This window comes from Anopheles bellator, chromosome 2 (genome assembly GCF_943735745.2).
Source record: "Anopheles bellator chromosome 2, idAnoBellAS_SP24_06.2, whole genome shotgun sequence".
Classification (NCBI taxonomy): Eukaryota; Metazoa; Arthropoda; class Insecta; order Diptera; family Culicidae; genus Anopheles; species Anopheles bellator.
In genome coordinates, this window is record NC_071286.1 from 24,938,551 (window position 1) to 24,957,413 (window position 18,863).

Here is an 18,863-nt window from a genome sequence, read left to right on the forward strand (position 1 = left end):
AGTTGATAGCTTTAATTTATTGTTCATACTTTGGAGCGTACGAAGGCGCAGAATAAAATGCAAATGCGATGACGAATCTAGCGCGGATAGCTAAATCAAAAACCTTATCTTTTGCTGTCTTTCGTGATTCCACCTTAGGGCTTGCAGCGTTCCAAAAACCGTGGATACAAACACACTTCACGAATGTGGTAACGGTTGAGCAGCCAGCACAGGAATCGCTCCAGTCCCAGCCCGTATCCTCCGTGGGGCTGCGTACCATACACGCGCTGATCTAAGTACCAATAGTACGGCTTCGGGTCGATCCCCTCTCGCTTATAACCGTCCATCAGTTCGTCGTACTTGTGGGACCTCATCGAGCCACCGACAATCTCGCCAACGTTCGGAAGCAGTACATCTACACTCTCGGTTAGCCTCGGATCATCGTCACACTTGGACATGTAGAATGATTTGATTTCCGCAGGAAACCGGCACAGCATAATCGGTTCGTTGATCGTGTCGGTCATCTTGCGTTCGGGCGCTTCCGGGATGTCCTCGCCAAACTCGTAGAAGCTTCCGTCCTCCTTGGTGACGTTGTTCTCCTTCAGCCAGACGATCGCATCGGCGTAGTTCATTCGCCGGAACGGCCGTTTCGGTGGCACAAAGCCCGGATTCAACTCTTGCACCATATAGCCCCACGGAGATTTCAACACCCGATCGACAACATCGACGACGAGATCCTCTAACCGATCCAGCAGCTCTTCGAACGTGATGAACGGACACTCGCCCTCGATGTGGCTGTACTCGGCAAGATGGCGCCGGGTGCGGCTCTGTTCAGCACGATAACTTTGCGCCACACAAAACACATCCCCCAGTGCGGGAATACATGTCTCGAGATACAGCTGGGAGCTTTGCGTGAGATAGGCTTCCTCGCTGAAAACGTACACAAGGTATCGTAAGCTGGGTTTTCTTAACGCCATGTGTTTTGTTCTTACCCAAAGTAATCGAGCTTGAAGAGGGTCGCACCACCTTCGACCTGGGTTTGCACAAGCGTCGGTGGCGTAACCTCCGTGTACCCACGGTCGAAGTAATGCGCCCGGAACGCTTGCATCACAACATCGCGCATCTTCAGGATCTTCGAAGTGTTCTCTCCGCGGATCATAATGTGCCGGTTGTCAAGCTGCACATCCGGATGAGCCTCCTCGTTGAGGATTGCATCTGCGCCTCCGGCTGGTGCTAATCCAATTAGCTCCCAGTAATCGACATGCAGTTCATGGCCACCGGGAGCCGTCTTTCCGGTTGGCACTTCCTTGAGTGTGCCAAACAGCTGTACCGACGATTCCGTCGACAGTACGAGCGCGTTGTACGTCTGGCAAAGTGTGTCCGTGAGGACGCACTGCAGAAATCCGGTGCCATCGCGAAGCGTCACAAACATTAGCCCCTTACCCTGGCGCCGTAATCGGTGGATCCAACCGTACAGCCGAACGCGCACGTTGCGGTTAGCCGAACCGTGCACGATCTTGATCGATTTTGCGGCTGACCATGATGGGTCCTCCGCAATAGTGACCTTTTTCGCTTCATCCAGATTCTGCTCTCGGTTTTTAGCCTTTTCCTCCTCCTCACGCTTCTGCTTATCGCCCTTGGAGCACTCGCGAGCCCAAAACTTTTGGATCTTCTTCAGCTGCGTCTTGGAGGCCACTTCGTACGGTGAAGCAGCCTTCTCGTCCTTCGCATCAACGTAGATCGTCGGAAACGGTTCCTTGCCGGCGTGCTTCATCGCCTGCAGGATCGTTTTGAACGGATCGTCCGCCGTACCCTTGCCCGCCTCATCGCTGCCCCTCTTCTCCGAGGTGTACAGCTCACCTGCAAGAGAATGATTGTAAAACGTGAAACGATGACATCAGATTGGTCCGCGGAATGATGTAGTTCAATTCTCTGCATTGCATCAGCATTCAGGTGTGCACTTGCAGTTATCGCTTCGCGGAGAAAATGTCAAATGTTTGCATTGCACAAGGAAGCCGTAACCTCAACGTGGGCACTTTGAAGACGGCTTTGCGAATGAATCAAACAGAAAAACTAGCTGAATCGCAGAACACTCACTTAAAGTTAGGTTTTCCATGATTATGGTGAACAGTTGTAACACTTTTCTGTCCGGTGCCGTATGAAATGTGGCACTTTAAAGTAGTCGGTGGCCGATGTTGCCTCGCAAGCTAAAACTGACTGCGTGCTTTTGCTGTCGTGTTGTGGTTTAAGGGAACTTCGGGACGTTTGGGCTTTTCACAATTGGTTTATACCGCAAGGTTGTTGAGTTCACGTGCCACACAGCAACTCTTTAGAGATAAATGATGCCAAAGGTAGAATGTTAGAGATAGAGCGCTTTTGCTTTGTTGGTTGTAAGCGTTATAATTCCTTGTGTTTATCATTTAAGGTCATTTATGGGGTTTTTTCAATGCGATTGCGGAAGAAATGGAACTTGGAAGTCCGTCATCGGGCGAAGTTCTTTTTTCCCCTCCGGAACAGCTGATTGTTGACTGTCTCGCCGCCTGACAGTGGGCTGCTGTCAAAACCGGACGACGCATTCTTCTGTGTTATTTTTCCATACACGCCTACCGTCTACTCTCTACCCGACGATCGTTGCGTGTGTTGCGAAAATTAGCAGCAAATAGGTCCCCTCGGAAAGCTTTTACATGCGCCGTTCCGTGCGGTGTGCCTCGTAATTAGATTTCGCTCGCGGAAAGTAGCAGAGTAACCACCCATCCAGCTATCGAGTTCGTGTTGTGCAATACGGTTGCAACGAAGTTGGCCGTGCCGAGTGCGTGCTCGTGGAAGATGTTGATATAGTAAAGGTTCGACGCAAAAAACTGCACCTTCACCGTCCGTTCGGGGCGAGCTTTGCCGTGCCGCTGCCAGATTCTTTCCTGAACTGATGGTTCGGATGTTCTGTGGTTCCTTTGCAGCCAGTGACGAACGATTTTCGAACGTAGTTTACAGCGGAGGGCGAAACAGGGCACAAAATGTCTGCCGAATCGGCCGTGTACGAGGCACTCATGTACGCCTGCAGTCAGGATGCACGGATGCTGAAACCGGCCGAGCAGAAGCTTGCGGAATGGGAAATCCAGCCGGGCTTCCACCTTACGCTGGTGAAAATATTCTCCGATCAAACGCTCGATGCTAATGTTCGGTGGATGGCGTCACTGTACTTCAAAAATGGTGTGCTCAAGTACTGGCGCAAGAACGCTCCCAAGTAAGTGAGGATCACCTTTGAACCGTTTCGCGTTTTTAACCCAATCCCGTTCCATCATCCAGTGGCATCGCGGTGGAGGAAAAGGAGGAGATCAAAAAGCAACTGCTAATGAAGTTTAACGAACCGGTCCAGCAGATTGCGGTTCAGATCGCCGTGCTGATTGGTAACATCACACGTTTCGATGGTCCGACGGATTGGCAGGAACTGGTGCCAACGCTCGTGAAGGCGGTTCAGAGCGAAGACTCGTTGGTGCAGTATCGTGGTCTGCTCGTACTGCTGCACGTAGTGAAAGTGCTTTACTCGAAGCGGTTGCCGCGCGATCGTCACCAGTTTCAGCTTGTTACCTCGACGCTATACGAATTCGTGCTGAACCTGTGGGACGGCTTCACGCAGCTTTTCTTCACCAACATCTGCGAGCAGCACTGCGCCATCGACGTATGCGCCTCGAACTTGGAGAAAGCGACCATCTCGCTGCGAATACTGAAGAAACTGACAATCTACGGATTCTCCGCGCCTCATCAATCGCAAAGCAGCATGATGTTGATACGCGTCACATTCCAACGCCTAAAGGATCTGCTGGAGTGCCGCCTGCGCGTGAAACGGATGCAGCCACAGACGGCGAACGGTGGCGAATCGGGTGGAGGTGGCGAAGGAAAGATGATGGAATTGAGACGGGAGCTGACGGTCAAGGTGGAGAAGTTTGTTGTAAAGCACATGAAGTTCCTGAACCTTTTCTACGAGCAGCATCCGGCTTCGTTTGTTGATTTTGTATCGACGGCGCTAGAGTTTTGCTTCAACTACGTTTTCCACGAGGGCACCAACATGATCTTCGAGGATAATGTGATCACGTTTCCAAATTTTGCCATCCAGTGCCTGATCCTGCTGAAGGGCATTCTGTCTCAATATCCAAATGTGGGCTACGTCGATCAAGCGAAAGGTACCGATCGGTCGTTTGGCGATCCTTTCTGACCTAACCCGGGTTGCTATCTTTGTTTCAGAACGCATCAACAACGCCAAGCTGGACTTTTTTACTCCGGAGCGTTTGAGCTACATATTCGAGAAAATAATCGTGCACTACTTTCTGCTAACGCCGGACGAGTTCGAACAGTGGGACACGGATCCGGAAGCATACACTTCCGATGAGGGTGGTGATTCGTGGAAATACAATCTGCGCGTAAGTGGATCGCTGTGCGTTGCTTGATTCCGGATGTAAATGGTTGAACATTCGCGGTACGGTCTGGTCTCAGTCTTGTGCCGAGGCGTTCTATATGATTCTCTTCCAGAAGTTCAGCCGCACGCTGATCCTAGAGTTGCAGAAATATATATCGAAGTCCCAGTCAATCACGCTCACGGAAAACACCGATATGAACGATCTGCTGATGAAGGATTCGATCTACAATGCGACGGGTTTGGCGGTGTTCAGTCTCTTCGATGAGGTAATCTTGCCCGTGCTGGGCATTCGAGCTGTAATGTTCGTGATAATCTTTTGTTTTATGTGCTTCGGACGTCTGATAATGTTCGCTGTGCAGTTAAGTAAATATTTTTAAACATTCGTTCATAATCGCTTCTCAATTAAGGCCGACGATTGAGAAAGTGCAAAGTGATTTTAACACCAAACGGTCCCTCCGTCGGTGATGATATTTTTGTGTTTACGGTTTATTTATTTGTCAAGTTACATAGGGAACACAACGATTGGTTGCTTCGGCCATATTTTACCAGGGTAAAGGGCTCTTAAGAATGTTTTCTGTTACGTTGGGTTGACCTGGTTTTTTAATCTTAACCTGCGGGTGAACCGAAATTTTGACCTTCGAATCACCGACACCCAGATTAAACGGGTACAACAGAGCTAAATACTAGTTGCCGAAACTAGCGAGCAGCGATGGAGAAGACGAGCCCTTTCTACCTTTGATTACCCCGTACAAATATGCCTCCGCCCGAGAGCGAGAGATCGTGCGTTACGAAGAGTATAGCCAGCGCCAGGCTGGGTAAAAGAAGACGGATCGAAGCGTGGATGGAAGCTACGAAAACAAAAGCTCAACCGTCGGGAGCGTGCTCTTATTTACTCTTGGTAAATAAAATGAATCAGTAGTCCGGTACGAACACAAGCCCATGGGAACCGATACCCGAAATAGGGCTCACACCAGTCCGATTGGCCCGATTCGCTTAACGCCTTGTTTGGTGTTCCGATCGGCGCTGGTTGTGGTAAATGATTTTTGAACCTTACTCGGCATTTCGGTGCAGTTGCTGTCCAGAACCGAACTTGGTCGGATCGTAACCATCTATCGTTGGAAGTGCAAACGTGCAGTGCATATTTTTAATACTTGTGCCCCGCTTTAGCGTAAGCAAAGTGCTAATATCCGTGAATATGCTTTCAACTGGACGGTGTGCTCGTTTGCTGGCGTACATTAGCAAAGGATAGCTGGTATATTGGCCACTGGCATCGTGGGGTTGTTTTCTCTATCCTTTAACCTCTAAACTAAACCGACACTCGTTCCGTTTGCAGATTAACTTCGACGAATGGTTCACCCAGCAGTTGCTGGTGGAGCTGAAAGTTAAGTCTCATAACTTCCGGATAATCCGCAAGCGTATCATCTGGCTTGTCGGGCGATGGACAGGCGTTAGGTTCTCGAGATCGCTGCGCCCACAAGTGTATCAGGCGTGTCTCGAGCTGCTGCACCCATCGGAGGACCTGGCCGTACGTTTAACCGCTTCCAAGTAAGTTCAACCGCAGCGTGTGTATAGGTCCGGTATGAAATACGCATTATTTCGCTACTCAAGAACGTTGTGTAGCATTATGGACGACTTCGAGTTTGTGGGGGAGCAGTTTGTGGAGTTTCTCGATCCGGCGATTGGGCTCCTGTTTGCGCTGCTCAAGGGGGCCGTCGAGTGCGAAACGAAGATGAACGTGCTGCACGTGATGTCGTTCATCATCGAGAAGATGTCCGTGTCGATCAGGATTGACGTGAAGAATCTAGTCCTCTATCTGCCGCTCCTGTGGGAGGAAAGTCGCGAGCATAATATGCTGCGCTGCGCCATCATCTCCACGCTGGTGAGTGAATGACAGGATTCCGTGCTTGGTTTGTTTTTAGTTTGGTGTAAATTAACGGTTCTCGGTTCGCTTTCTTGTTCGACAGTTGCAAATAATAAAAGCCTTGTACGAAATTCCCGCATCGGAATCGATCGTGGCTTTCATCTATCAGATCATCGAGATGAGCACGAACGTGAACGATCCATCGCACGTCTACCTGCTGGACGAAGGCCTGGAGCTGTGGGTTGCGGTTGTGCATTATAGCCACGCGATGAACCAAGAGTTGCTGAGTCTCTGCGAAAATCTGATACCTCTAATACGTACGTGTTCAAATCGGATCCGCCCGAGCGAGGTGAAGAGTAATCTTTTCTATTTGCTTTTCTTCAGAACAATCCTCAAGCAATATGCACATGTGCCTGTCCATCGTGCAGGCGTACGTTTTCCTCAGCCCGGAAACCTTTCTGCCGCGATACGGACAAGAGATTGTTAAAGTGTGCCAATACCTGCTGACCGATCTACGCACCGAAGGCGTCGTGTTGATTAATCGCTTTTTCCTCACGCTGCTGCACGCTGCACCGACGTACGCGATCGAACTGCTGCGATCGTATCTGGTGGAAGTATTCCGGTAGGTTTGCGTGCTTGCCCAATCCTACGGAAGCCTTTCGATAGTCATTTGTTGTTTGCATACCTGGCCTGTCGTTTTGCTTTCCAGCCAATACTACCAGCATGCGGAGTTTCCGCAGGTGTTACAGGTGTACCTTCAGATCATATCGCGGGTGCTGATCAACGATCAGGTTACGTTCAGTTGCGTGCTGGCGGAAATGGGCGTCCCGGATGCACTGGAACGAATACTGACGCGCTGGCTTGAGGGGATGCATTTGGTGTCACGGATGGACGAGAAGAAGATGCTTGCCCTCGGATTGTGCAGTTTGCTCGGTGTTTCGAACGACGTGATTTTTGACAACTTTGGGGGAATCCTAGCGAGCGTCACCCAAACGCTGCACGATATTATGAACGACGACGAGCAGACGGGCACAAAGACGGAGTACGTCGCGGACTGGACAACTGTGTAACACAGACAGCTTACTTTCGTCTTTGTTATCTATGTTTCAGTTCGCTAGTCTTGACCGATGACAATGAGGATGAGGTTAGCATCACCATGTTCGGGTATGTGTTCTTCGAATCGGACACAGTACAAGAAGAAACAGCCCACTTTGCTCGCTGCCGAACGATCTGCATGCGCGATCCGACGCATATGATCGTGCTGAAAGACTATCTACAGAATCAGGTATGTGGGTCAGGTGGGTCTCCATTTGGGTCTTGTTATTCACTTTTGCGCATTCTATCTTACAGCTTGTAGTGATGAAAAACGTGGTCGGTGGGGAGCGATACGAAACGCTAATGTCAACGGTCGATCCACAAGTTCTGAAGGAGATGAGCGAGTTCGTGATGCTCGGACTCGAAGTGCGAACCGAGGCAGCAGCACACTAATGCACACTCAATTCGCCTGCAAGGAGACGCCCCGTGCGTCCCGTGAACCCTACTCTTCCGTGAATGCAGCTAGAAATCACAAAAGAACCCAAACGGGCGAGGGGCCCGAGGCGACGTTGTAAAGCTTCTCTTTTCGGAGAACACTTTATCTTTACACTTTATGCTTTACTGCTTTAGTTTAACACACAAAATCTGAACTGAACATCAGACCATTAATCGGTGTGGACATTTTGGGCGCTTTTTTTACACTCCGATCTTTTTCCACTTTCCCTTGTTGAGTTCTTGGGCTGTTTGCGTTAAATATTCAGTTATTTAAAAAATTGCATGTCCATGCACCGAGCATCGTGGTAGTTCGTACTTTAGTTTTATGTTCGTTTGCGACATTTAAATGGATTCTTTTTTGTGTTTAAATGCTCCAGCAGCCGGCGTGAAAGCTATCCGGACGCTTCTCCCTCATTTTAATCGCGTAATTCATCGTTTTCGTTGTACCGATGAATGATAATAAAAGAAATATTACCACGAATTTGTATAAACCACTAGCAAACTGTTGTTATTATGTTTTATTTTATTATACACTTGTATGTTCTTGTATGTTCTGATCGCGTACCATTAGAAAAATCACTATAATTGAAAATCATTTAAATCATCATGGAAATCATGGAATCATCAAAATCATGGAATCATTTAAAAAAAAGACTGCCTTCATTCATTTCCCTGGTGGATTGAACTCTGTCCAGGGCACAAAAGGAAAAAAATATCCTGTATGGTTACGGTGCGTTAACGTAACACGTGGTTCCCCGGACAACCGGACCTCGTACTGGGGTCGTTTCGCCACAAAGTGTCTTTCCTTACTTTCGCCAGCACGATTCACTCACCCATTCGGCCGCGCCGTGCTCGATGCATGCCGGCGCACGTGTTGATAAATGGAAACACGTGGTCGTGCGTACCCCTCAGTGGGGAGGTTTTGTTTTGTAAACAAACGCATGCGTACCGGAAAGCCACCTGGGAACGGCTGAGAGACCGATTCCGTGGTGCTCTCTCCGCCCGAAACGCTTATCGATTTTTCCCTCTCGCTCTCTTGGTTCGGTGGACACTGACAACGGATGAAGGACTGTTCCGTGCGCTGTGCAGCATCCAACCATTTTCCACATCTCACTCGCAGGCAACAGAATTTGCAGATCCGTAGATGGGCGAGGCACTTCCATTGTGGTGAAAGTGCTCTACGTTGGGTGCCACTGGAGTGCAGTAATTCGGAGCCGAGGGAAGCTGAAACTGAAATTTGCAACAATCTAAAGATGGTGAACGCGAAGCTGATTCTGCTGTGTTTTGTCACCCTAAGCTCGGCACAGGGTAGGTACCGTGGGGTTTCTACATCCGGTTCTAAGTAGGGTGCACAATTCTAAGCTTGGTTCGTGTTATATTGCAGCTTCCATCGTACACATCGAAGCCAATCCCGACGCCAAGCGGTTGTACGACGATTTGCTGAGCAACTACAATCGGTTGATACGGCCCGTGGTGAATAACACTGAAACGCTGACCGTTTGGCTGGGGCTGAAGCTGTCGCAGCTGATCGAGGTGAGCCTCCGGAACCAGGTGATGACGACCAACCTGTGGGTGAAGCAAAAGTGGTTCGACTACAAGCTCAAGTGGGACCCGGAAGAGTATGGCGGTGTGGAGATGCTGTACGTACCATCGGAGCAGATCTGGTTGCCGGACATTGTGCTGTACAACAATTGGGACGGAAACTACGAGGTGACGCTGATGACGAAGGCCACGCTGAAGTACACGGGCGAAGTGTTCTGGGAGCCACCGGCCATTTACAAGTCGTCCTGCGAGATGAACGTCGAGTACTTTCCGTACGACGAGCAGACCTGCCTGATGAAGTTTGGCTCGTGGACGTACAACGGTGCGCAGGTTGAGCTGCGGCACCTCGATCAGGTAGGCCGCCGGGGTCGTCGCTGTAGAAGGATTAACCATCCGGACGTTCGTTGCTTTCAGATTCCCGGCAGCAATCTGGTACAGATCGGCATCGATCTGAGTGAGTTTTATTTGTCCGTCGAGTGGGACATGCTGGAGGTTCCTGCAAGCCGCAACGAGGAATACTATCCGTGTTGTCCGGAACCGTTTTCAGGTATGGTGGTACCCGCAATGAATTCGGGGACAGTGCTGAAACAGGGAACATGTTTTTCTTTTGCAGACATCACGTTCAAGCTCACGATGAGACGCAAGACGCTCTTCTACACGGTCAATCTGATCATTCCATGCGTCGGCATCACGTTCCTGACCGTGCTCGTGTTCTATCTGCCGAGTGATTCGGGCGAGAAGGTAACGGCCCCTTTGTTTTTGTTGCTCATCCGGCTGTAGTGGAGGCCATCAAGAGATGAACCATGTCAACCACCAATCTGTTCTATCTCATCCGTAGGTCACGCTCTGCATCTCGATACTGGTGTCGTTGACTGTGTTCTTTTTGCTGCTGGCCGAAATCATCCCTCCCACGTCACTGGCGGTGCCACTTCTGGGGAAGTATCTGCTCTTCACGATGATCCTTGTGTCGCTGTCGGTTTGGACGACGGTTTGTGTGCTGAACGTCTGGTACAGGTGAGTGGACGCTTCAAGCGTTGCTCGAGTGCTTGCAAAAACTAGATAATGGTCACTGTTGGAAAAACAGTGCCTTTGATGTGTGATGTGGCCCCGGGACCCTCGGACACCTCGGAGTCAAGTGTCGACTAGAGCTACTTTACGGGCATCTTACCGCAACTATCCATTGATATCCTTTCGTGGGTTTAAGAAGCGGCGCAGCAGCATAATATTTTTCGTGGCGTCTTCTGGTAAGGCCAAGGCTTCACGGAATCCCATTACAATATTCAATTCCGTATTTTTACAACCGGCCCTAAGTAACACTCTTGATTCAGTGTTTGCCACTGCTGTACCGCTATCTGCTGCCTCGGGTTACGGACTGTATTATTTTTAACTCCACATCTGCGGCACATCGTTACTTCCTAAAAAGTGGGCATCATACGATTAATATTTTAGACCATAATCATAACAATAAAACCTTAATGCTGTTTATGGACACCACCCGCGTTGCGTGTGTGCCTTTTCGGAGAGGAAGTGCCGGAAATTAGGGCTCATCACGTATGACACCGTCGGCCAGCGGAGTCACTTCGGTCCAGTCCAGGCCAGTTTTATAAGCGGGGCCACAAACCCGTACTCTTTATGGGCCAGTTTTTATTTTGCATCCCGCGTCTGGACATTACCAACGTTATGGCTGCACATTAAAGCGCACGTGTGGCCAGGCGCCATTACGGACAGTGCCGGACAGTCGTTTGTCACAAATCGCGTCAGTTCGCTCGCCCGTGACGCAGCACCGTCCGGCTGGACCATTACACACTGTCAGCAGACAACGTAATTAACACCTGTTACCAGGCGTGTTTTTATTTTCGTCTCATTTTTGTTACCCTAGACGAGTGATGACGTTGCGCAAAGTAATGGCGAAGGAATAAATGACACGTTCACTCTGCAGTTTTTTGGGAGCCAAGGAGCGCTTCAGGACAGGACGCACCCTTGTCGCCGGACGGGGATCGTCTTTGCGCCACCTCCGGGCGCACGAGCGTAAACTTTTTAATGACCCGAATCTGCGGGCCCACATTATGCCTCCGGTATTGGTGCTTTCTTTGAGCTCCCTTCAAAGTGGCGGCAGTGAGTGACCTTCGATTACCTGGGGGGATGCTAGCCATCGGAGAGTGGGCTCATTTGAGAAGGGTTAATGTGAGGTGCAGCACTCGTGGAGCCCGAAATGTCTTCATGCCGGAGCTGGGTCGCGAGCCGACGAACGATAAGGCAGCGTGGGTCTGTGGTTGTGCGACGTGCGACGACGAAAGATCGCCCTCCCGCCCCAGCCGTCATAACCATCAATTCTCCATCTCCCGTTCCAGGAGCACATCAACGCATAAAATGTCACCATTCGTCCGGAGGCTGTTCCTGGAGATTATGCCAAAGATTCTGATGATGCGCCGGGCCAAGTACACGCTGCCGGATTACGACGATTCGACGCCCAGCAACGGTTACACGAATGAAATCGAAATGAGGTAAGCGGCTGAACGGTTGCCCGACGGGCCGATGCCGACGGAGTACGAGTTTTTGATGGTTGACGGACCGGGTCGTAAAAGTTTCGGCCCGCTCCGGACGCCCAGTTATCGCCAAAACAGTGGTTGGCTGTCACGTTGGGCTGCAAAACGGTTGGTACGGCTGACGTATCTGCGTCCTTCCTTCCGAACCCCAATCGCCAACCTGTGGTCGATGAACTGGAAACGGTGCGCCATTCAATTCCATCGCCCTCGGGAAGACGTTATCAAATGTGTCCCTCTCTAATGTTTGATCTCGTTAGATGCAATGTCCTGTAATGAAAGCGTCGGGACGTCCTTTTCACTTTCCCTGTCGTGCACACGCTAGGCTAGAGGGGCCAACATAAAATTGAATTATCAGTGCTACACGATCCACTCCGTCACGGTGCCATGTCGGTGTCGTTATCATTAATTGACTTCCATGTTTTCATAAAAAAGCAAACGTACCCCAGAGCAGCCAGAGTCGTCCTGCGGTCGGCAGCGACCTAAAAATTGAATTATTTTCTGTCAATGAAGATATTGACCCATGGCGGTTCCGGATGGCGAACAGGATATCGTGTATGTCGAATGGATCGTGGAATGCAGTTTCATTTCATTTTGAATCCGGAACGGAATACGGTGGTACTTAAAGCTGTGAAAAGCGGTTTGCCGGATCACAGCTTCCTGTCGATTAAGTTGTGGATTTATTGTTACGCGTTTAATCGACGGGCAGAAAAGGATTTTCATTTTTCCGTGTATGGTTGAAACGCCTGATGTATTCGAACCACAGTTTAAAATATTGTTGGAAGTTTGGAACAAGGTGACACGGCCAAAAACGATCAGGGTCAAAAGGGCCACAACTATGTAATTTCGTTTACCACGGCACCAATGTACCATATCTTCGTGAAATTGATGCTTGATTGATTGATTGAAATTGGCACTTCTTGACCTTGATGTGACCTTAATTTTACTTCTTTTTAACTGGTACCTGTTCTTTGGACTCATATTCTTTTTGGTTCCAAATCGGGAACGTGTCAGTAGAATTCACAGATCATGAGAATACATCGATTCACTGTTTTAATTTATCGTTTGCATTTAGTTGAATAGTTAAATTATCAATATGGATCGTGTACAGATTTGACCGAATCCTATTTCATAGCATAGCATCTTTAGGATGAAGGCAATTGCGAAGCCGCAAACAAAAAATTGGCTAGACTAGATCCTAATAACGTATCAAACTCAAATCCTTTTTCGATGCGTATTTGCTTGTTAGACGAAAAAGTGGTGTTTTGGCACTCATTTACTGAATTTATAGCCAAAAGACTAAGCCGGACTAATACACATGCTAACTTACATGGGTGTAAAGTAAAGGTAAGGCTCTATGACCCCTCGCTTCGTTCAAGTCAGTATTACTTTGCGGCTGCGGCCCAATTACGTGCATTACTTCCGAGTTTCGGTGTTCGTGTTTGGCTGTTTGGTAAACAATTTACCGAATTTACACGAAACGGATCAAACTCCACCCGCCCGTCTTGGCCTTCGTCAGTTTTGTGATAGTTCACCGCAAAGTGGTAGCCCTTATCACTAGCCAGGTTGATGAACCGACATGTTTCTCTTATCTCTCTTACCAACATTACAGTGGATTGCCTCAGGCTGGAGCCCAGCACTGTTTCCAATAATCCATTATCAAAGTTATGTATCAAATTTGTAACATTTAGCCGACTCCTATCGCCGGAAGTCAGAATAGTTTATAGCTCGTGGCCCTGGGTAGTTTGCGCATTCAACCATGTTGTAGTAACTAGGACCTCACAGGGCAGGCCGAGCCAGATGCACGCTACAGATGGATGGTTCGTGTCGTGAAAGTTGTCCGTTAGTGGAAAGTTGGTTGAAGAAATTCATCATTTTGTTATTATGAAACTCGTTAGGCTCTGGCCGAAGGGAACCGTTGTTTGTTTGGTTGCGCTTGAAAACCCAGACCCGGTCCGGGAGATAAATTGCGCCCGATAAGAATACCCGATTCGCCTGGTGCCCAGTTCTTGTAGCGCCCGAGCACGAATGGCCCACCGACGGTTGCTGTTGTTGTTGGCCCAGGATCCATGACCTCCCGTCGGCTTGATGCCATCCCTCTGCCGCGTTTTCGTCGCTTTCGGGTCGCACCCATTTCATCTTCACTTTTCACCCATCTTTTCCCTCCGCTCCGCAGTGTTAGTGATTTTCCCGGCGAGTTCAAGGAGGGCGGCGACAGTTTCGATAATATAGGAGTTAATCTATCGCACGGTTCAGGTAAGTCGGGGCGCGAAAAAAGGTGCCTTCTGTGGCGTGGTTCGCGGGGGGCGGCGACCATTATTGGGTCGGCACTGGACGACGTGATAGATCGTGTGAGCCGACCCGGGCAGCAGAAACAGTCACGCACGCACGCACGCACGCACGCTCGACCTCCCGACCGACGGGGCCAGTATGATAATTTATAATTAAACTTTGATTTATTTTATGAGCCTTTTCGAGCGGCGCTGCTGGCTGTTCTGCCCAAAGTTGGCCTCCCCGCCGACGGCAAGGGTCCTGCTAACCGTTTCTGAAAATTGTTTTTCTCACCCACCCAACGGGTCATGCTGGCCCATTTTCACCTATTTCGGCACGCCCATCCGACCCTTACACCGGACACCGGAACACCTCATCGGGCGACCCTGCTTACCGCCGCTGCCACTGCTTCGGTTCGGGAAAACAATTTCCGGTCCTGTTACCGGATACCGGCCGGTGGCTGCTGTTCGTGCGGTTCGGTTTAACCTCCAACTCACCACGGGCCACGGAGCAGTCGAGGCGGACAATGTCATACCGAAGCAATTATCAGCGGAGGTGCTGTCCGCGATACAGGCGGTAAGATTTATCGCCCAGCACATCAAGGACGCCGATAAGGATAATGAGGTGAGTAGCGATGCTGCGGGGCGCACGGCTCCCGAAGACGTGCCAAACGGTGTGCCGGGGCCCTCTTGATGGATCTGTTTCTGATACACTGTGGTGCTCTAGCGGACCAAACTTTCTATTCGGGGCTGGGTAAATGAAATTTCTTACCCACAGCACTTTGGCGAGATTACTGGTCCTCGGGGTATAACAACAACAAAAACCAGCAAAAGGATCAATCCCTCGGCTGAAGATTTATTGGGTCTCCCGGTGCGTGCATACCGCAGATTTATGAGTATGGTAATTGAAGATTTACTAGCATTTCACGCTTTCAAAAATATTCCCGAGAGCTGCCGGGTTTGTAGCGCTAATCTACATACTTCGAGCGATTAGGCTGCTAAAAAACGAGAACTGATTTATAGACCCAGAGATTACTGGTGATCCCCCTGGTGGGCTTGGTGCGGCGAAGTTGTTATCCGTAGTCTTCCGATTAGCCATTGCGGTGGTTGTGCGCAATCAGTAGTCCCTCCTATCACAGCCCTGAAGTTATCTGATTTCGACGCCATACGGGTACGAGGCTGTGTTTAATTTTAATCACACTCCAAGTGTGCCGAGGTTCCGTGTCTAACATCGTTAGACGCGTGATGTGTTGTTTGCCTGGACCCTACACTGCGATCTACGGGGTTCCGGCGTCTGTTCAACAAACTATCGAAACTTTCGCCCATGCTGTGTGGGTTTACACTGAGCAGTGTTGATTACCCGTTTGCTGCTTGCCTAAGGACGCCGCTTGATCGGCTGTGGCCAAGAGGTAATCGATAGCACAAAGTAACGTCACTTTCGCAAACTGTAAGTTTACGGGAACCCCTGCCGAAGACGCTCGGCAAGCCGGGAGGCGGCCGGGCACTAATTAATAACCATTCAATTTCCATTCGAACGCAATCTATTATGCTGATCACAGACGAATGGATTAATTGCCTTAGGATAACATGACGCACCTGGCCCGGCACCCGGCAGCCGAGCACACTCTCGGTGATGATGAAGATAAAGTCTCTGCTAGAGAGCCACGTCAAAGATGCGGCCATTGTTTGCTGTGGACGCCGGCATCGGTGCCTGGGCTTCCTGCTAAGGATTCTTCCGCCTCCGGTCAAGTGCTTCGGTGGTTTGCACCGGTGGATGCAACGATGTGCCAGAAACAAATGATGCGTGGCGTGGGGTTGGCCGAGAACCCGCCCTAGCTTGAGAATCGATAGCCTGGTTCTGTGTGTTTGTATGTGTTGAAAGTAGTCAACTGCAAACGACATGTGTTGCGCCGTGATTACCGAGCCAATGCCTTCTAGATCAAACAAAAAGAAAGAGGCCTACGGAGCTACGGACTGGTGAACGTCAACGGCTAATGTCAATTTACCATACATCCGCTTGATTTCGTTTATGTTGATGTTAGTCAATTGATTTTTTTAATGCGAACATAGACAAGACTACACATGCAGCACTTCTGGTGGGGAACGCGGAGAAACCCACTTCAATTAGAAGGGAGGTGCTTTTTCTCCGATTTTCGTTTTGATTCGACCACACTCTCATCTCTTGCATCGAAGATTTGAGTGAGGAATAAAAAACGGAATGAAACGTATATTTAACGCATTGCTCTCTGGGTAGCTGCCCCTTTTTGCCATGCCCTAGGCAGTACCGAACCAATCAAAGAATGTGGAATTGAACCACGAACCAGGTTTTCTTCTGATTGCAAAGATGGGCCGGAACAGCTTGTAATTGGAATGGTGCAAGTCTGATGAACATAGGTGCTCTGGATTTTTACGGAAGATAAAAGTACGATGGCATGACGTGTGTTGTAATCGGCTCAGACCAAGTCCATGTTAGTTCTGTTCGATTGGGTCCTGCAACGTGTAAGTGGTTGAACATTTCTTGTCGAGTAATTCTTTTGCCAGTTGATCTCGCCCTTCCCTTGCATCCTTTCCGATTATTCTTGATGAATGTCGAACCAAGAACACGAAACTTGCAGCCCCTTGCGTCTGGCAAACCCTTAACAAACCACTCGTAGGAAAAGCCTGAATCAGACGAAAAGAAAAGAATGGATAAAGGGGAGGGAATTGGAATAACAAGCTCTTCAGAAACATTTCTTGAGAAGCAACGAATTGTTTTGGATTTATTTAATCACTTACAAACCGGTACAAAACACCGGAGCCGGAGCAAACATTTTCACAACCCTTTGACCACTGGCGCTTGAGACTGTCCAACTTTGCTGGTTTACATCGTTTCCCAAGCCCAAGCCCGTCACTTCGCTAGTCTTCGTTTGAATTTTTGCTCAGCTTATTTAATGCCAGCACTAAAGTTGCTCCGGTCCGGTCCGGGCTGCCGGTTCCGGTGTGCCTGGGAGAGGGAAGCTTTCTAATTGTAGTGCCGGGTTGCACATTGCGCACAACTTTGGCCGGCTGCAACAACCATCCAGTACCGAATTTTACGAGATTAAACTCAAACACACATGTGGCCAGCGAGTGCCAGCCAGGGACGGGCTGGGAACATCTCGGTGCATCGAGCTTGATGATGCTTTGCAACCCGCCGGCTCGTTTGGTTTCGGCAAATGCTGGCAATGCACCGTTGCTTGAGGATCCTTTTGACCCATTCTCGGGATGCGTTCGAGGGGTGGCCAGATGGTTCACCTAAAACAGCGAACATCAACACCCTGATGGTTTTTGTGGCACGGCTAAAGTTCACGGGCAACCAGGCGCCTCCATCATAGTGAAAGTGCCTTTGATAGGTTGTCGTGTTGTTGTTCTGTTCCGTGTGTTGGGTATTTCTAGCAAAGGCTTTCATTAAATTTTCATCAGAAAACAGTAAGTACGTTAAAAGTGCTTGATTTTCTACACATAGCTTCCACCATGGAAGCGCGAGCAGCGTTACGGCGTCTTTTTTTAAAGAAAATCTCATTCCGTAACAAAGCCTCTTTGGGAATCTAATTTTGTTTGAGAATCCGTTCACAAAGCGTGGTCTCGGGACTCCACTGGGAGAGCAGTGTGTGGTTCCCTGTTGTTGAGAGAAAAATCCCATTAGCGCCGCATCCCGCACAAGGTGAATGCACCACATGGCACCCGGCAGCGGAGACGGGACGGAGGTCTCCCGAATGAGTGTGAACCTTAAAGGACGCGCCTTCGAGCGAAACTTCCCACTCGAACCTTCCAACCCTCTGCCCCAGCCTTTGCCTGCCGGCCGGACGTGGAGGTCGAGAGAAGAATTTAAAATAGCATTATAAGAAAATGATGTAATCGAGCAGTCAACGAGTCACCGTCCGTCAGAGATGGAGGCTGGCCATGTTTGGCGTGTAGCCCGTAGTCAGCAAACATAAACAGAGCACACACATGCACAGAACGGGCACAAGTGGCACCGAGAGTTGGGGCACGTACGCGCGCGTTCATACAAATGCTGGCGGCGAGTGGTGGCCAAGGCACTCGGTCGTAGAGTATACCAGCGAATCCCAGCTGTGGGAAGGGCTGGCGATGCTTCGTCCCGGGCGGTCAGGCAACGCGGGTTGCCTGCCTTGAAACCAAAATCTGAACGGTTCATTCTTTATGCCCAAAGGAGTGTTTCGTGCCCCGCGTTTACTTGCCACCGCTGAAGCGGGAACGTTACATCGGCGTCAGAAACAGGGCGATACTGAGACAGGGTATTTCGAGCGTGGAATTTAATATTAAGGAGATTTTTCTTTTCGCTGAGTTTTTCGTGGGAAAATTGTTGACTATTCGAAATGATTGTATTATTTAAAAAATATATATATATTTGCATTTAATTCATTACTAACTTTTGTATCGTTTATTAAATGTTTCTATCTACTTATTGGTTTTAATATAAATTCTTTAACAACTTTTGTGAACATTAGCCAGTATACCTGTGTGTGTTATTTTGATAAAAATGTTAAAAGTAGAGGAATTGAAACATTCTTCACAATTATTCAAATTCTAAAGTGTATCAAATGTTTTTAAGAAATGAATTGTTGCGAGGAAAGAAAACCATTGGTGAACATATGGAAAACGAGTTTCTGCGTAGCACCCTGTGCCGTTTGCCGATTTTGTGCCACATGTGGGTCTGGGTGTGTCTCCGTTTGTCCCGTTTCGTCTTA

At 49.3% G+C, this 18,863-nt stretch overlaps 3 protein-coding genes across 7 annotated transcripts in view; 2 read left to right on the forward strand and 1 right to left on the reverse strand.

The window, feature by feature from the left end:
• Positions 1–9,556, reverse strand: LOC131212667 (asparagine--tRNA ligase, cytoplasmic). Of its 2 annotated transcripts, none has more exons than XM_058206614.1 (3): positions 9,527–9,556; positions 972–1,834; positions 1–909 (listed from the first exon to the last, which is right to left on the reverse strand). In XM_058206614.1, the coding sequence occupies exons 1-3, from the start codon at positions 9,554–9,556 to the stop codon at positions 135–137; spliced, it is 1,668 nt and encodes a 555-aa protein (XP_058062597.1). In that variant the 3' UTR covers positions 1–134. The 2 variants fall into 2 exon arrangements, with proteins under 2 accessions (XP_058062597.1, XP_058062596.1); XM_058206613.1 differs by lacking the exon at positions 9,527–9,556 and adding an exon at positions 2,077–2,213 and having other exon boundaries at positions 972–1,839.
• On the forward strand, positions 2,612–8,267 carry LOC131212666 (importin-11). The gene is made up of 12 exons (XM_058206612.1): positions 2,612–2,822; positions 2,934–3,220; positions 3,283–4,157; positions 4,219–4,394; positions 4,468–4,656; positions 5,724–5,935; positions 5,999–6,269; positions 6,355–6,568; positions 6,636–6,873; positions 6,961–7,293; positions 7,362–7,536; positions 7,602–8,267. Exons 2-12 carry the CDS (start codon positions 2,991–2,993, stop codon positions 7,737–7,739), a joined length of 3,051 nt encoding a protein of 1,016 aa, XP_058062595.1. The 5' UTR covers positions 2,612–2,822; positions 2,934–2,990; the 3' UTR covers positions 7,740–8,267.
• LOC131212669 (acetylcholine receptor subunit beta-like 2) overlaps positions 8,855–18,863 on the forward strand; it is a 19,896-nt gene continuing 9,887 nt past the window's right edge. The window contains exons 1-8 of one of the 4 annotated variants that reach the window (XM_058206616.1): positions 8,906–9,098; positions 9,166–9,677; positions 9,738–9,870; positions 9,937–10,064; positions 10,162–10,337; positions 11,675–11,827; positions 14,043–14,122; positions 14,652–14,761. In XM_058206616.1, the coding sequence (XP_058062599.1) occupies positions 9,035–9,098; positions 9,166–9,677; positions 9,738–9,870; positions 9,937–10,064; positions 10,162–10,337; positions 11,675–11,827; positions 14,043–14,122; positions 14,652–14,761 (1,356 nt within the window). In that variant the 5' untranslated portion in view covers positions 8,906–9,034. Of the gene's footprint in view, positions 9,099–9,165; positions 10,065–10,161; positions 10,342–11,674; positions 11,828–14,042; positions 14,123–14,651; positions 14,762–18,863 lie in introns of those variants that run through there. The other 3 variants (XM_058206617.1, XM_058206615.1, XM_058206619.1) reach the window with 3 other exon arrangements.

What these genes read in the sequence shown, in the direction of transcription:
- LOC131212666 (XM_058206612.1), top strand. Translation starts at nt 2,991, where the DNA reads ATGTCTGCCGAATCGGCCGTGTACGAGGCACTCATGTACGCCTGCAGT. An exon ending in TGGCGCAAGAACGCTCCCAA is followed by an intron (nt 3,221 to 3,282) that starts GTAAGTGAGGAT and finishes TCCATCATCCAG; the next exon opens with TGGCATCGCGGTGGAGGAAA. An exon ending in AAATCTGATACCTCTAATAC is followed by an intron (nt 6,569 to 6,635) that starts GTACGTGTTCAA and finishes GCTTTTCTTCAG; the next exon opens with AACAATCCTCAAGCAATATG.
- LOC131212667 (XM_058206614.1), bottom strand. Translation starts at nt 9,556, where the DNA reads ATGGCCGGTGGCTCCCAGAACACTTCGCCC. An exon ending in GCTCCCAGAACACTTCGCCC is followed by an intron (nt 1,835 to 9,526) that starts GTGTACTTCAGC and finishes CTTGCAGGTGAG; the next exon opens with CTGTACACCTCGGAGAAGAG. An exon ending in TTCAAGCTCGATTACTTTGG is followed by an intron (nt 910 to 971) that starts GTAAGAACAAAA and finishes GTACGTTTTCAG; the next exon opens with CGAGGAAGCCTATCTCACGC.